Source organism: Thamnophis elegans, chromosome 17 (assembly GCF_009769535.1).
Source record: "Thamnophis elegans isolate rThaEle1 chromosome 17, rThaEle1.pri, whole genome shotgun sequence".
Classification (NCBI taxonomy): domain Eukaryota; kingdom Metazoa; phylum Chordata; class Lepidosauria; order Squamata; family Colubridae; genus Thamnophis; species Thamnophis elegans.
Genome location: NC_045557.1, coordinates 4,900,716 through 4,919,073, shown reverse-complemented (window position 1 = coordinate 4,919,073; position 18,358 = coordinate 4,900,716). Strand labels below are relative to the sequence as shown.

At 46.1% G+C, this 18,358-nt stretch overlaps 1 protein-coding gene across 1 annotated transcript in view; it reads left to right on the top strand.

Moving 5' to 3' along the window:
• ADAR (adenosine deaminase RNA specific) overlaps window positions 1–18,358 on the top strand; it is a 32,476-nt gene that overhangs the window by 2,387 nt on the left and 11,731 nt on the right. The window contains exons 2-4 of the mRNA XM_032234281.1: window positions 5,473–5,568; window positions 11,816–12,234; window positions 16,216–16,357. Coding sequence (XP_032090172.1) covers window positions 5,473–5,568; window positions 11,816–12,234; window positions 16,216–16,357 — 657 coding nt within the window. The remainder of the gene's footprint in view (window positions 1–5,472; window positions 5,569–11,815; window positions 12,235–16,215; window positions 16,358–18,358) is intronic.

Below are 18,358 nucleotides of genomic sequence, written 5' to 3'. Positions count from 1 at the left end.
TCCCATACCTCTTTCCAAAGTTGCGGGGGGGGGGCGATGGAGGTCATCGGGAGGGGGTTAACCAGTGGGGGGGAGGGTCCCCCCAAAGCATACCCCTATCCTAATTACCTGTTGCAGGTATTTAAGAGGGGGGGGTCCTGGGTGCTTGGGGAAGAAGCCTCAATTTTGGGGGTCCCACTCCTCTTCCTCTTCTCCCCTCCACCTCTCTCTGAAGTTGGATGGGGAGGGGGGAGAGCCAAGTCCCCCCCCCACCTTTGCTGCTCCCTTGAAGTAAGGAGAAAGGCAAGGGAAGGAGAGGAAAGGAGGGAAGGAAGTAGAGAAGGAAGGAAGGAAGGAAGGAAGGAAGGAAGGAAGGAAGGAAGGAAGGAAGGAAGGAGAGAAGGAAAGGAGGTAGGAGAAAAGGGAGGAAGGAGAGGAAAGGAGGAAGGAGAGAAGGAAGGAGAGAGGGAAGGAAGGAGGAGAAAGGAGAGAAGGAAAGAGAGGAAAGGAGGGAAGGAAGGAAGTAGAGGAAAGGAGGAAGGAGAAAGGAAAGGAGGAAGGAGGGCAGAAATCCAACAAGATTGATAGCGAAAGATTGCTCAGCCTATGACCAGGAGTCAAAAAGGCCTGGAAATTAATCAAAGGCCTGGAAATTAATCAAATAATATTTTCCCCACCTGCAGCTGTGCAAGGAAAAATAATGTTTTCTAACAGTTTAATCCAGTGTTTCAACCTGGCAACTTTTAAGCTGTGTGGACTTCAAGTCCCAGAATTCCCTGGGCAGCCCAAACCATTGGCTGACATCTTAGGATGCCACCTGATCTCTAATCTACATCTTCTTCCTTTTAACTCGCTTTTTCTTCTCCCGCCAACTGAGATAAGGGAGAGACTAGCCTATGGTTTCTGGTCTGGAGTCAACCCTTTAGAGATCCGAAGACCGCCGTGGTATCGGTGGGTTGGTCTGGATGACCTCTGAGGTTCTAGGAAGACAGAGCGAATTCTTTCCAAGGAAGGCAGAAGTCAACTCAGGAGTTTACCGAGTCAACCGCCTCTTTCCGTTTTCCTCGAGACGGGACGGGACTTTTCAGAATATTATCTGCCTCACCGAGATGGTAAGGCCAGATTAATAGAATAACAGAACTGGAAGGGACCTTGGAGGTCTTCTAGTCCAACCCCTCTGCCTAGGCAGGTACACCATTTCAGACAAATGGCTATCCAACCTCTTCTTAAAGACTTCCAGTGTTGGGGCATTCACAACTTCTGGAGGCAAGTTAATTCCACTGGTTAATTGTTCTCACTGTCGGGAAATTTCTCCTTAATTCTAAGATTCTTCTCTCCTTGTTTAGTTTCCACCCATTGCTTCTTGTCCTCTGCCCTCAGGTGCTTTGGGGAATAGTTTGACTCCCTCTTCTTTGGGGCATCCCCTGAGATATTGGAAGATGCTATCATGTCTCCCCTAGTCCTTCTTTTCATTAAACTAGACATATTCCCAGTTCCTGCAACCGTTCTTCGTATGTTTGAGCCTCCAGTCCCCTAATCCTCTTTGTTGCTCTTCTCTGCACTCTTTCTAGAGTCTCAAAACATCTTTTTAAAAAATATATATATATATTTATATTGTGACACATCGTAAGGAATTGGCACCTGAGAACATGCCCAGTCTCTGCTTCCTTTCTGCCCGCATTTCTCCGCTTTTTCCCCCCCGAGCCAAAATCTCGCCCACCAGTTACGTCTGGGCAACGGCTGATAAATTTCTACTTATTTATTTATCGCGTTTCTTGACTGCCCAGCTCTTGAGCGCTTAAACAAATAATTCATCTGGCTTGGCACGGAAGATGGGGAAGCCGGAGGCTCCCGTCTGCGGGTATCCTCCCGTTCCATTTGGTAATGCCATCTCCCAAACATGGCTTATTCACCCAGCCGCAGTTCAGCCGAGGGCAGTGCCAATGTCCTTTGGTTGATTAGTGTTAGCCTGTGGCACTAAGGGGTTTTGTGTGGATAAGGATGTTCCTTGATATTCCCCCCTCCCCTCTAAAGCAGCTGGAATGAGGAGAAAATCTTTCTGGGCTTGAGGGCGAATTATTAAATTAATCTCTAGGTCAGCCTTTCTGAACCTTGGCAGTTGAAGGCTTCAACTCCCAGAATCCCCCAGCCAGCCTGCTTTAAGAGCGGTGGGCCTCAATTCCCAGAATCCCCCAGCCAGCCTGCTTTAAGAGGGGTGGACCTCAACTCCCAGAATCCCCCAGCCAGCCTGCTTTAAGAGGGGTGGACTTCAACCCCCAGAATCCCCCAGCCAGCCTCCTTTAAGAGGGGTGGACTTCAACTCCCAGAATCCCCCAGCCAGCCTGCTTTAAGAGGGGTGGACTTCAACCCCCAGAATCCCCCAGCCAGCCTGCTTTAAGAGCGGTGGGCCTCAATTCCCAGAATCCCCCAGCCAGCCTGCTTTAAGAGGGGTGGACCTCAACTCCCAGAATCCCCCAGCCAGCCTGCTTTAAGAGGGGTGGACTTCAACCCCCAGAATCCCCCAGCCAGCCTCCTTTAAGAGGGGTGGACTTCAACTCCCAGAATCCCCCAGCCAGCCTGCTTTAAGAGGGGTAGACTTCAACTCCCAGAATCCCCCAGCCAGCCTGCTTTAAGAGGGGGGGGCCTCAATTCCCAGAATCCCCCAGCCAACCTGCTTTAAGAGGGGTGGACCTCAACTCCCAGAATCCCCCAGCCAGCCTGCTTTAAGAGGGGGGGGCTCAATTCCTAGAATCCCCCACCCAGCCAGCCTGCTTTAAGAGGGGTGGGCCTCAATTCCCAGAATCCCCCAGCCAGCCTGCTTTAAGAGGGGTAGACTTCAACTCCCAGAATCCCCCAGCCATCCTGCTTTAAGAGGGGTGGGCCTCAATTCCCAGAATCCCCCAGCCAGCTTGTTAGCTGGGGAATTCTGGGAGCTGACCGCCACTCGAAGTTGCCAATCCCTGTTTTATGATTAGAAACCACCGGGGGGAAAAAATAAAATAAAATAAAAAGCAAACACCCAAGCTATTAATAATCTTGAATTATACCCAGCCCCCCCCCCTCCCCTCCATCTCCTTTCCCCTACCCTTGCGGTCAACCTCTCATTGTGTTAAAACACACAAACGCACGCACACAAGGTTGTTTTGGCAGGAATCTCCTTGCGTGGGTGGCAGAGACTGGAGTTGTAACAGGGCGGGCACAGAATTCCCTTCCTGCAGGGCGGGCAGCGATGGGCACCCAGCCAGCCCGGCTGAAGCCAGTTTTTGGCTCGGCGCCTAATTGATCTGGAAAAGTCCCGGCCAAAAGCTGGTTTCTTCCCAAGGCTGCTTTTTAGCAAAATCGATCCCCAGCGTTTGATCCTAGATTCCCCAATCGGAAGCCAGAGGTTTCCGCTTGTTGAGATCCCGCCTAGGGAATCTCGTGTTGGCTCAGTGGGTTTCGTGCCATCCTGCCTTGAAGGGATCTTAGTCTTTTTCCGCCCCGGTGCTTTTGAAGCCACTCGGCCGGCATCCGGTGGAAAAAAAGGCCCTTTAAACCAGGTTTCCCGTCAATCGTGGTTTGTTCGGTCGGCTGCTCCGCAATGGGCTATTTTGGAGACTTTGCGCTGAGCCGTTGATCGTGATAGGCAAGGCACAGAAGACGGGTTGGCCTTTTTGCCAACACAGCCCATGGAAAGGATACCCCCGTTCCTTAAGCCACCCAACAGCCCGACATTCCAGGTTTTCCGTCGATGATGGTTTGTCGAGTTAGCTCCACAATCGGCTCTTTGAGGGGCGTTGATTGTGATTTGCAAGGCACAGAAGACGGGTTGGCCTCTTGCCAATGCGGCCCATGCAAAAATAAATTTAAAAAAACCCCATTGCTCACCTCAGGCGGCTACTTTGGGGCTGGACTAAATGACCTCTGAGGTTCCCTACCTCAGAGACACGGGAGATGAGGAATCTCGGGGAAAACCGACATTTTTTCGTCGGAATTCAAAATCATTCCACCAGGCTGCTTTAAGAGGACGCTTTGCTCCCCCAAAATCTGTTCTTCACCCCCCAAAAAACCCCTTCCTGACAAATAAAGACAGTCCTTGATTTAACAATAGTTCATTTAGTGACCGTTGAAAGTTACAACGGGGCTGGAAAAAGAGGCTTACGATCCTTCTGGCCGTATGATCAAAATTCAGATGCTTGGCAGCGAACTCATATCGACTCGGCTCGTCGGAAAAGCGGATCACATGACCCAGGGACACTATGACCGTCATAACTGCGAGTCCGTTGCCGGGCGTCTGAATTTGGATTACGGGCACTGCTTGGAAAGGTTGTTTGTATCTGTGAACATCGGTCCTTCCTTCAGGGCCGTCATAACTTGAAGCGGTCGCTCGAGGAACTCTTGTTAAGTTGCGGGAGGTCTGCGCTTGTCGGTCACTAAGTGAATCAAGGACAAGGTTAGAGGGAGAAAGCATTAGATTGGGATCAGAAATGTAAAAAAAAAACCTGGGGATATTATGCTTCATACGAATGGATTTTGTCTGTATGGGATGCTAAAATTAGAAAGATTTATATCTTATATTTCTGGAAAAATAGGAATTACCGCTCCGGAGGGATATTTTTCATCTGATTTCTTTTTCCGCCACGGAGAAATCAATGGTCAGTGTGAGAGAAAAAAATTACCTCAGACTTATTCTTCGAAATCCTGAGGGAAAAAATCTTGATACGGATTCAAAATCTCTTTTTAAAAATATATATATATCTTTTGTTCCGCTAAAGGTTAACGGCTCCCATTGCTTTGAGTTGTGGCTTTCTGGAAGCTTCCGCGGCCATAGTTCCGGCGGAAAAACAACACACCGGGTCCTCGACTTAACGACCGCAATTCAGCCCGGCATTCCCACTGCTGAGCGAGACAGTTGCCGAGTGAGCGTTTGCCCAGTTTTACGGCCTCGCTGGCCACCGTTGTTAAGCGAATCGAAAATCCAACTGACTCGTATTTACGACGGGGGTCCCGCCATCCCCTTTTGTGACCGTCCCTCAAGCAAAGCGAACGGGGGAAAGGCGGATTCGCTTCCCAGCCGTCTTCCTTAACAACTGATTCACTTAACAACTTAAGAACGGTCATAAAACGGAGGAAAACACCCTGAGCAAATGTCTCACTTAGCAACAATCATGGTCGTAAGCCCAGGACTGCCTGTATCGGAGACATGGAAGCAGGCTGAGTATTCCGGGTTTTGTTCTATGTAGCGCCGAACGGTGGTCGTAAGCCGAGGACTGCACCTATCGGAGGCGCGGAGCAGGTTGGGAATTCTGGATTTTATTCTAGCCATTTTGGTCTCCATTTTTAGTTATAAGCTGAGGACAATCTGCATTATTTGAACAAGTTGGACGGCTGGGAGGCAAATCTTATTTTTGAGGGGACGAAGAAAATATATGTAATTTTATATTTTTTTGCCTGCTTGGGATGGGAGAATTGTACGGTTCGCAACTTAATTTATTATATTTCTTTCCTTCGCAGGGTTCTATGTTCTCCCTGGCCTTGAAATGCCTCATTAGCCTTTCCACAGCCATTTTACTGGGGCTCATCATCGCGTATCACACGCGGGAAGTCCAGGTAAACTTACAAAGAGAGATTCCACCTCCATTTTTGAACATTTGAATGAATTGACTTATTAAAAATTTCTTTTTAAGGTTCCGGGCGGGCTGGTTGAAATCTCATTTTTTTTGTTTTTTTAAATTTGAGATGGTACCGGAGGTTCCTCTTTTAACTTGGGAGAGGTGTTTTTTGAAGCGTTAATATTCCTCTTGGGGTCCCTAAGAGGTCATCGAGACGGGGCTCCGGTTGAGGGATTGGCCGTGAACTTATACTAAGCTATGAACTTAGTAAATATTATTACGATTTACGCTTTATTCATTAAACATGAAACTCAAGTCAACTGGACATTCAGAAATGCGTCACAAATACCATTGACTGGTGCTAATGGTTGATACAGGTTGCAGCGTCCTAGGTATCAACCAAGGACCTTCTTAAAATATATTATTATTATTTTATTATTACTATTATTATTATTATACTTTATTCATTAAACATGAAATTTAGCCAACTGAACATTCAAAAACGCATCACAAATACTATTGACTGGTGCTAATGGTTGATACGATTTGCTGCCAGCGTCCTAGGTATCAACTAAGGACCTTCTTAAAATATAAGATTCTTATTATATTATCACTATTATTATCATTATTATACTTTATTCATTAAACATGAAACTCAGCCAACTGAACATTCAGAAATGCGTCACAAATACCAGTGACTGGTGCTAATGGTTGATACTGGTTGCTTCCAGCATCCTAGGAATCAACCAAGGACCTTCTTAAAATATAACATTATTATTATATTATCACTATTATTATTATACTTTATTCATTAAACATGGAACTCAGTCAACTGGACATTCAGAAATGCATTACAAATACCATTGGCTGGTGCTAATGGTTGATATCGTTTGCTGCCAGCGTCCTGGGTATCAACCAAGGACCTTCTTAAAATATATTATTATTATTATATTATCACTATTATTATTATACTTTATTCATTAAACATGAAACTCAGTCAACTGGACATTCAGAAATGCGTCACAAATACCATTGACTGGTGCTAATAGTTGATACAGATTGCAGCGTCCTGGGTATGAACCAAGGACTTTCTTAAAATATAAGATTATTATTATATTATCACTATTATTATTATACTTTATTCATTAAACATGGAACTCAGTCAACTGAACATTCAGAAACGCATCACAAATATTATTGACTGGTGCTAATGGTTGATACGGTTTGCTGCCAGCATCCTAGGAATCAACCAAGGGCCTTCTTAAAATATAACATTATTATTATATTATCACTATTATTATTATTATACTTTATTCATTAAACATGAAATTCAGTCAACTGGACATTCAGAAATGCGTCACAAATACCAGTGACTGGTGCTAATGGTTGATACGGTTTGCTGCCAGCGTCCTTGGTATCAACCAAGGACTTTCTTAAAATATATTATTATTATTATATTATCACTATTATTATTATACTTTATTCATTAAACACGGAACTCAGCCAGCTGAACATTCAGAAATGCATCACAAATACCAGTTACTGGTACTAATGGTTGATACGATTTGCTGCCAGCGTCCTGGGTATCAACCAAGGACCCTCTTAAAATATAAGATGTTCCGAGTAGCCCAGTTTTTTTTGCAGTTCCGCTGGTGTTATTTATTGCAGGAAGCCGCAATTTATTGATACGTTTTGTAAAATTCTTGGACGTGGTACCAAGTGCCCGATGTGTATCACTGTTGTTATTATTACTAATATTATTATTATTAATATTTTGGCAAAGCCACGCTTTCTGATCCGGCTTTCGCTGCGTTTCGACAGCGTATGAATCAGCAGGCACCCTGAGATATTAAAAATAAAGAGAATTATCCAGCTGGAGGGAAGGAGGGAGGGAGGGATAGACAGTCAGGCAGATGTTGATCAATGTAGAGATGATAGATAATGCCTTTAGAGCAGTGTTCCTCAAGCTGACAGCTGTCAGATGTGTAGATTTTGACCGGCAGAATTCCCCAGGCGGCCTTGGGCATAAGATGAGGACTACCGGTAAGTATAGAACAGAACAGGGTCTCCCCTGACGGCTGGGGATTCTGGGAGCTCCTCCACGCATCTACAAGATAGAGATAGATAGATAGATAGATAGATAGATAGATAGATAGATAGATAGATAGATAGATAGATAGATAGATAGATATGAGAGAGAGAGAGAGAGAGAGAGAGAGAGAGAGAGAGAGAGAGAGACATGATAGATAAGGGTTTTTTAGAGAGAGGGAGTTGATGGATGGGAAAATAGATGTTTGGATAGATAGGCAGACAGGCAGACATAGGGGAGGGAGGGGAGGAGAGGAGAAAAGAAAGAGGGAAGGCAGGAAGGAAGGGAATAGCTCAATAAACTAGGGAAGGGAAGAAGGGAAGGAAGGAAGGAAATAGATAAACAGACGGGAGGGAGGAAAGGAAATACTAGATAGCTAGATGAAAAGGAAAGGGGGATAAAGCCTTTCCACCTTCCAACCTTCTCTCTCTCATTATTTAGCTCTTTCCTTTCCTTCCATTTCCTCTTCCTCCTTTCCTTTCCTTCTTATCCTTCTCTTCCCTTCTGTTTCCCCTTCCTCCTTTCCTCCTTCTCCTTTCCTTTTCTTCCATTTCCTCTTCCTCCTTTCCTTCTCCTTCTCCTTCTCTTCCATTTCCTCTTTCTCCTTTCCTTTCCTTCTTATTCTTCTTTCCCTTTCCTTTCCTTCAACTTTCCCCTTCCTTTCCTCCCTCCCTCCCTCTCTCCGTTCCCCTTTCCTTTCCCTCCCCAACCTCTTCTTCCTTTCCTTTCCTCCCTCCCTCCTTCTCTCTGACTTTGTCCTATCACCGGGCCCCCCTCTGCGATCCCAAGGAGGGGAGGATCTCTCAACCTGGATGACCTTCCCCCCCTCCCTCCCCAAAGCCATTGGCTCTGTAGCCCCCCCCCCCCCCAGCACCCCACCGCTGTGGTTCTCCATGGTTACGGGAGCCTCTGTGGAGGAGGGTGACTTTCATTCTCAGGCATCGGAAGTCAATCCTGGTTTCATTCAAGGTTTCCCCTCCTGAAATAGAAGGGAGGGGATTCTGTCAGCGGCTCTTGGGACCTTATTTATTTATTTATGCATTCGTTTATTTGTTTATGTATTTGTTTATGTATGTATTTCCCTCCCCTTCTCCCTCCCCTTCTCCCTCCCTCCCTTTCTCTCTTCCTTCTTTCCTTTCCTGTCTCCTTCAATTCCTCCTTCCCTTATTCCCTTCCTTCATTTCCTCCTCTACTTTTTATTCCCGCCCTCTCCCTCCCTCCCTCCCTCCCTCCCTTCCTTATTTCTTCCCTCCCTCCTTACGTCCCCTTCCTTATTCCCTTCATTTACTTCTCTTTCAATTTTCTCCTTCCTTCCTTCCCTCCCTACTTCCCCTTCCTTTTTCCCTTCCCCCTCGTTTCCTTGTCTTTCTGTTTCTCTTCTTTCTTCCTCCTTCCTTCCCTCCCTCCATACTTCCTTTTTCCCTTCCTTCTCGTTTCCTTCTCCATACTTCCTTCCCTCCTTCCCTCCCTCCCTCCCTTACTCCCTTCCCCCTCGTTTCCTTGTCTTTCTATTTTTCTTCTTTCTTCCTCCTTCCTTCCCTCCCTCCATACTTCTTTTTTCCCTTCCTTCTCGTTTCCTTCTTTCTATTTTTTCTTCTTCCTCCCTTCCTCCCCTCCCTCCCTTCTTTCTTTCCTTCCCTTCCTCCCTCCCTCCTTCCCCTTACTTATTCCCTTCCTTTTTCCCTTCCTTCATCTACTTCTCTTTCAATTTTCTCCTTCCTTCCTTCCCTCCCCTTTCTTATTCCCTTCCTTCTCATTTTTCTTCTCTTTCTATTTTTTCTTCCTTCCTTCCCTCCCTCTCTCCCTCCCCTTCCTTATTCCCTTCCTTCTCATTTCCTCCTTCCCTTCCTTCCTTCCTTCCCTCCCTCCCTACTTCCTTATTTGCTTCCTTCTCTTTCTATTTATTCTCCTTCCTTCATTCCTCCATCCCTCCCTGTTGGTATCAGCAAACCCCAATCCGTGGCATTGGATTTAAGGCTTCCCCAGGCATTTACAGTGGCACCACTAATATTGGGAGGGGTCTGCTTATTCATGGGAGGGGGGCAGCCCCCCACTTGTCCTCCTTCCTTGTGGCCGCAGAGAGACAGTTCCAGCTCACTTGAAAGGCTGCCAAAAAAGCAGAGGTTTGTCTGGGTTTAAGACTTCATCTCCGCACTGTTGCCCCGTTGAACGTCTGGCTGATATCTGGGGAAGCGACCCAGGGAAGCCAGCCAGATGTTGTAGGAATTCGAGGCAGATTTGGGGTGAACGACAGCCAGGCAACACATTCGGTGTGCGCCAGAAAGAAATGGAAAAAAACATAGTTTTTAAAGAAAAGTGTGGCAAGACAATGATGAAAACCACAGGGATGCAAAATAGCCTCCTTCCCTCCTTCTCTGGAAATGTCCAAGGCCAAGAATCTTTCTGAAACCTTGCAACATCTGTCTCCGTCCCGGCCAGATGTTTCTTTCCTCGAGACGGACGAAGCCACAAACACTGGAAGTCCTAGTTAAGTCTCTTTAGCCCAGAAGGGAAACATCTGGCTCGGCTTGGGAGTTTCTAGCCTTGCCTGTCGAGGGGAGAAAGTTGATAAAAGACTTGGAAAGCAACTTTTCCAAGAGGAAAATGCATTAACTGCACCAGTTAATTTTCCGCAGGAAAAAAAAATCTGGGGTTTTTCTTCCCCCCTTCTTTTGTGAGTTGACTCATTTAGAGAGAGTTGGGGGGGGGGATACGGTTATTTTAGCGATAATTATTTGCGCGTCTCCCTGCTGAACCCCCTCTTTCATTTCCTACTAGTATTTTTATTTTATTTTAAACACATAAGCACATCAACAAAAACAAACACATAACTTAAAAACAACATAGGAACAATAAGTTCCATCGTATATCATACCGCAGTTCCGAATCGGTTTCTTTGCTGTTAGTGTTTTCCCTTCTATACATTTCCATCTTGCGTTCATAATCTCCTTATTCGTTATCCATTTTTATGTACATTTCTTTATTTATTTAAACTTAGCTACTTACGACCAAATATTATCTACCTATGTTATGCTTTATATTCTTACTGTCATCTATTCTCTTACATACAGATTATAGATATACATTCACATAATTATTCTTTTTCTTTGCCATTCTTATATTATTATTATTCCATTTGGAATCCTCTTTCATTTCCTATTTCAAAGAGGATCCTATTCTCCAAAACCATCCTACATGTTCAGACCCTTAAAATATATATATATGTGTGTGTGTGTGTGTGTGTGTGTGTGTGTTTATTTGTGCTGATAAATAAATAAAGGGAGACTTTATCAGCACAAATAAAAAAACACAAATATAACAAAGGCAACAGTAAAAATATTGGGTTTCTGTCGTGATGGACTCTTGTGACGAGCCGATTGACAGATGATGGAAGCAGTTAGCTTCCTCCCATAATTGGGGCTTACCAGGGGTTGTAAAAATCTTATATATATATATATATATATATATATATATTATTTTCTTGCGTGCCAGCAAAAAATCCCAACCCAGGCCAATCAATATGCCAGTAATTGCCAGTTCTAAGCCAAGAACAGTCTGTTTCCTGCTCTTGTTTTCTGACCAGCCAGAAATATTTACAGCTCTTCTCCCCTTGAAAAGAAAAGGGCACCAAGGAGTGATCATCAATTTCCCCCAGCTATTGAATGGGGGTGGAAAGAAAGTTTGAAAGGGAGCAAAAGGGGAAAGGAAGGTGCGGTTGACAAAAGAGGGCGTCGAAAGGCCTATACGGGTAGTCCTCGACTTACGACCGATGTACACGTTGCTAAGCGAGACATTTCCCAAGGGAATTCTGCCCCGTGGAATGACCTTCCTGGCCACCGTTGTTAAGGGAGTTGTTAAATTAGTAACATGGTTATTAAGTGAATCGGGCTTCCCTTGGCTTGCCCGAAAGCCACGCAGTAGGACACTGCGACCGTCGTAAATACGAATCCATTGCCTGGATTTTGATCACACGGCGACGGGGGGGACGTTGTTAAAGTGTGAAAAAGACCGATCCCCACCGTTGCGACTCCCGAAACTCCCCTACCTTGAGGCCTTGCCCGTAAGGCAGCAGTGGGGAAATCGGCAGGGGTTTTCTTAAGGACTAGAAACTCGGCCTCCGAATCGCTGTGTTTGTCTTGTCTTTCGCCTCGCTTAGCTCTTCGTGATCGACAACGGGGCCGACGACTGGCGGATCGCCATGACCTACGAACGGATCCTCTACATCACTTTGGAAATGGTGGTTTGCGCCGTGCACCCCATCCCCGGGGAGTACAAGTTCTTTTGGACGGCCCGGCTGGCTTTCTCGTACACGCCTTCCCGCGCGGAGGCCGACGTAGACATTATCCTCTCCATCCCCATGTTCCTCCGCCTCTATCTCATCGCCCGGGTCATGCTCCTTCACAGCAAGCTCTTCACCGACGCCTCGTCCCGCAGCATCGGGGCCCTCAACAAGATCAACTTCAACACTCGCTTCGTCATGAAAACGTTGATGACCATCTGCCCCGGCACGGTGCTTCTAGTCTTCAGCATCTCCCTCTGGATTATCGCCGCCTGGACCGTACGGGTTTGCGAGAGGTGAGTTCGCGTGCGGTGTGTGTGTGTGTGAGTGTCGGCGGAAAGTTGGGTTTGCTCCACGGCCGCGGAGTTCGCTTAAGGACCGCCGCTGTTGTGGGCCGCCAGATTCGGACAGTGAGGAGGGTTGGGGAGGAAGATGGGCCAGTCCTGGAGTCTGGGGAAGGCTCCGTGTCGGAGGCAGGGAGTGGGGCCAGGGCCGTCTGACAGTTATCAGCTGCCTTCGGAGTCAGACATCAGTGAGGCAGAAGAACAGCTGGAGCCTGTTCCCAGTGTGCGCATGTGCAGAGCTGCCAGACACGAAGAGAACAGCTAAAGAACAGGGGTCGACTTGGGAGGAAGGCCGCAGGTGGACGGTGAATGGCCCCTCCCAGAGGAGATAAAAGAGGAGCGAAAGGGGAGTGGAGTTTGCAGGAGACAATTAGTTCGCTTAATTGGTTCAGGACTCTCCGAGACTCATTCATGTATGTATGTATGTATGTATGTATGTATGTATGTATGTGGGTTGAATGTGAATACAAACACACACACACACACACACACACACACACACACACACACACACACACACGTATCTCCCTTCCCGCTAGGCTGGCCTTATCCGGGAACATTCAAGCTGGCGTGCCGGAAAAAAAAACCCGTGTGATGTTTACACACACACAGACAAACACACACACACACAAACACACACATCGCAAGTTCTTTTCACAGCCTTCTTTTTGTGAAGAGTGCGATTGACAGAGCCGGAGGTGACAGACACGTGGGATGTAGGCGGGACTCCCTAACAACCGGGGAACAGACGCAACCACCTGAAAGGCTCCGGGTGCGAAATTATAGCCAAGTCACGGAAAGTGTGTCTTTGTGTGTGTGTGTGCAGAGAACACAACGTCGACGGCTTCCTGCAAAGCTTGCTTTTTCTCTGCAAACCTTCCCTGCCCGGTTTATTTTTGTGTGTGTTTGTGTGTGTGTGTCTCAGCGCACACACCTCACAGCATTACTCATGGGTGTGAATAGATGGAGAAAGCCGTTGTGGGGGGGTGAGGGATATGCGCGTATCAAACACCTGGTTGCTTTCACAAAACATTTTAAACTCCTTTCTGGGATTCTCGTAAGCGTGAAAAGGGTTGGAACTTTGGGCTATCCCAAAAGGAAGCAAAAATAATGGGGGAAAAAGAGGTTTTTTTAAAAAAAATGTTTTGGTCTAGTTTGGATTTGCTTCTGTTTAATTTTTATTTTCTGGCTGCAGAGGGGGGGAATTCTGGTAATTGGAATTTATCCATCTTTAAACATGCTGGCTGGGGGATTCTGGGAGTTAAAATCCACCCCTTTAAAGCAAGCTGGCTGGGGAATTCTGGTACTTGGAATTGATCCATCTTTAAACATGCTGGCTGGGGGGTTCTGGGAGTTAAAACCCACCCCTCTTAAAGCATCATGGCTGGGGGGTTCTGGGTGTTGAAGTCCACCCCTTTAAAGTAAGCTGGCTGGGGAATTCTGGTAATTGGAATTGATAGGCTGGCTGGGGGATTCTGGGAGTTAAAATCCACCCCTCTTAAAGCATCATGGCTGGGGGATTCTGGGAGTTGAAGTCCATCTATCTTAAATCATGCTGGCTGGGGAATTCTGGGAGTTGAAGTCCATCTATCTTAAATCATGCTGGCTGGGGAATTCTGGTAATTGGAATTGATCCATCTTTAAACATGCTGGCTGGGGGATTCTGGGAGTTAAAATCCACCCCTCTTAAAGCAGGCTGGCTGGGGAATTCTGGGAGCTGAAGTCCATGCATCTTAAAGCAGGCTGGCTGGGGAATTCTGGGAGTTGAAGTCCATCTATCTTAAATCATGCTGGCTGGGGAATTCTGGAGCTGAAGTCAATGCATCTTAAAGCAGGCTGGCTGGGGGTTTCTGGGAGTTGAGGTCCATGGATCTTAAAGCAGGCTGGCTGGGGGTTTCTGGGAGTTGAGGTCCATGGATCTTAAAGCAGGCTGGCTGGGGGATTCTGGGAGTTGAGGTCCATGCATCTTAAAGCAGGCTGGCTGGGGGATTCTGGGAGTTGAAGTCCACCCTTTTAAAGTAAGCTGGCTGGGAAATTCTGGTAATTGGAATTGATCCATCTTTAAACATGCTGGCTGTGGGATTTCTGGGAGTTAAAATCCACCCCTCGTAAAGCCTGCATTCTTTGTTAACACCTCATGATTGAATAAATCCTTGCTGTCCAGGCCAGGACATTCTGATTTTAAGTCCTCTTGGCTCATATATGATGGGCTGCAGAAGCCAAGATCTAATCTTGCCTCTGGAAGAAATAAATGGTAGATCTGTGAAATGCATAATGAAGCTGTTTTTTTCAGGGCTCTGCACAGAATCCTAACCGAAATCTAACCTTTCCTCTTGGCTGAAGAGAGAAAGAAAAACGATCAATAGTCATTAACCAGGCTTAGAAAGCCAGCAACGGGGAGAAAACTGAGCGTATTAAATTCCCCAGATAAAGGAGATTATTTCAAGGCCTTTGGTGTTATGCTCGGAAGTGTAAAAAACAAGAGAGGGGAGGGGGGGAAACGGGAGCGTTCTTGGGCAGTTATTGTGACATTGAGGGACAGTAACCTGGGTAGTCCAAATGAGCAAACGTCCTTGGGATTTTTCACTCGGTGTTTGGCGGAAAGCCAGAGCTTTTATTTCTCCACTTCTGCGATTTGAAGAATGGTGGACTTCAACTCCCAGAATTCCCCAGCCAGCATGCTTTAGGTCAGGCGGACTTCGACTCCCAGAGTTCCACAGATTGGGGAATTCTGGGACTTGAAGTCCATGAAGAAGTAGGCAAGACTTCGAATTCCCCAATATGCTTTGAGATGTATGGAATTCCAACTCCCAAACTCCCCCAGGTGCTTTAAGATGCATGGACTTCAGCTCCCAGAATTCCCCAGCCAACATGATTTAAGATCCATGGACTTCAACTCCCAGAATTCTCCGGTCAGCATGATTTAAGATGCATGGATTTCAACTCCCAGAATTCCCCAGCCAGCATGATTTAAGATCCATGGACCTCAACTCCCAGAATTCCCCGGCCAGCATGATTTAAGATGCATGGACTTCAACTCCCAGAATTCCCCAGCCAGCATGCTTTAAGATAGTTGGACTTCAACTCCCAGAATTCCCCAGCCAGCCTGCTTTAAGATGCATGGACTTCAGCTCCCAGAATTCCCCAGCCAACATGATTTAAGATCCATGGACTTCAACTCCCAGAATTCTCCGGCCAGCATGATTTAAGATCCATGGACTTCAGCTCCCAGAATTCCCCAGCCAGCATGATTTAAGATCCATGGACTTCAGCTCCCAGAATTCCCCAGCCAACATGATTTAAGATGCATGGACTTCAACTCCCAGAATTCTCCGGCCAGCATGATTTAAGATGCATGGACTTCAGCTCCCAGAATTCCCCAGCCAGCATGATTTAAGATGCATGGATTTCACCTCCCAGAATTCCCCAGCCAGCATGATTTAAGATCCATGGACTTCAGCTCCCAGAATTCCCCGGCCAGCATGATTTAAGATGCATGGACTTCAACTCCCAGAATTCTCCGGCCAGCATGATTTAAGATAGATGGACTTCAGCTCCCAGAATTCCCCAGCCAGCATGATTTAAGATACATGGACTTCAACTCCCAGAATTCCCCAGCCAGCATGATTTAAGATAGATGGACTTCAATTCCCAGAATCCCTCAGTCAGTATGTTTTAAGATGTATGGACTTACACTCCCACAATTTATCCAGCCAGCCTGCTTTAAGACATGTGGACTTCGACTCCCAGAATCCCCCAGCCGGAATAACTAGCTGGGGAATCCTGGGAGTTGAAGTCCGCCGTCTTCCAGAGCTTTGAGAAATGCTGTCCGAGGGACATTCCCTCTGGGACCAAACTCCAGGGAAATTGTTTTGGTGCCTCCTGGTGGTGGCTGTGTCATTTCACCCCCAGCAACCTGCGTTTCTTCGGCAGGTATCACGACCAACAGGATGTGACCAGCAACTTCCTTGGCGCTATGTGGCTTATTTCCATCACCTTCCTCTCCATCGGCTACGGTGACATGGTCCCACATACCTATTGCGGCAAAGGCGTCTGCCTGCTCACGGGGATCATGGTAAGTCAGGCAAAATCTGCTTTTTTTATTAAAAAAAGGAAAAAGAAGCACGCATGTTTGAGGGCACACGGGCAGGAGTATTTCCTATATTGTGTTCGATTTCTTTTCGACCCTCCCAATTTTTTTTAATTAAAAGTGTTAATGAGTTTTACAATTATATACCTTTCCTCAATGGCTATTGAACCATCATGTCAACGTCAATGACGGTTGACACACATCAATGGCCGTTGACTCACGTCAATAGGCTGTTGACCCATCATGTCAGAATCAATCACTGTTGACCCACATCAGTGGCCATTGAATCATCATGTCAATGGCTATTGAACCATCATGTCAACGTCAATGACGGTTGACACACATCAATGGCCATTGACTCACGTCAATAGGCTGTTGACCCATCATGTCAGAATCAATCACTGTTGACCCACATCAGTGGCCATTGACTCATCATGTCAATGGCTATTGAACCATCATGTCAACGTCAATGACGGTTAACACACATCAATGGCCATTGACTCACGTCAATAGGCTGTTGACCCATCAAGTCAAAATCAATCAATGTTGACCCACATCAGTGGCAATTGACTCATCATGTCAATGGCTATTGACCCATCATGTCAACGTCAATGACTGTTGACACACATCAATGGCCATTGACCCATCATGTCAACATCAATGATCAACATATCAATGGCCATTGATGTGTCCAGTCAATGCCCATTGGCCCATAATGTCAATTAGCATATGGATGGTTATTGACCCATCATGTCAATGTCAATGACCACTAACTCATCATATCAGTGACCATTGATTTGTCCTGTCAATGGCTATTGATCCTTCATATCAATGTGTTTATGGCCATTGATTCATTATGTCAATGGCTATTGACTCCTATCAATATCAATGGCCATTGACTCCTCATGTCAATGACTATTAACTCAGCCTATCAATGGCCACTGGTGTGTCCTGTCAATGGTCATTGACCCATCGTATCAATTGGTGTTGAATATTTTTTTTAAAAAACCATCCCCCCTCTCTTATTTTTTGTCCTGCTTCCAACTATCTCTGCTCTATCTCCTTTTTTTTTTAACTAGCAATGCCAGCTAAATAATTGCGTTTAATACCAGCTCACCTTAGCCTCTGGTTGCTAAGGAGACAAGGAGGTCAAAAGCCTGTTTTTTGAAAGGGGATGGGGGGAGAATCAGACCTTCAAACGAGAGGAGGTGGGGTGTGTGAAATGCACATTAAATTGCCTGGCAGAGCCATGCTGGCAGAAGCTCTTGAGTTGGCCACTTCATCCTACCAACTGCAGCTCCCTTGGCCTTGCAGAAGGCCAGCATGCTTAGCCTCAAAGCAACCCCCCCCCCCCAAAAAAAAGACCCAAGAGTAATATTTGTGAGGAGAAAAAAAAGCCTTCGCAGGCAGGATGGGACCCCTGAAAAGGGAGCTCAGACTGGGGGGCGGGGAGGATCGGGGGTCTGCTTCTTGCGCCTTTAATTTATTTGGAGTGGTTTTGTAAAGAGAGGCAGGGAAAATATGATAGACAAACAGATGATAGGTAGGCACTGTAGGTGGATAGAAAATAGATGATAGATAGATGATAGATAGATGACAGACAGACAGACAGACAGACAGAATCTAAAGTTAATATATACTGGTAGATGATATAGAATGGTAGCAGGCAGGCAGGCAGATAGATTAGATGGATGATACAGGTAATGGATGGATGGATGGATGGATGGATGGATGGATGGATGGATGGATGGATGGATGGATGGATGGATGGATAGATAGATAGATAGATAGATAGATAGATAGATAGATAGATAGAAGCTAAAGTTAATATATACTTGTAGATGATATAGAATGGTAGACAGGTAGGCAGGTAGATTAGATGGATGATACAGGTAGTAGAAAGAAAGAAAGAAGGAAGGAAGGAAGGAAGGAAGGAAGGATGGATAGATGGATAGGATAGGATAGATGATGATAGATAGATAGATA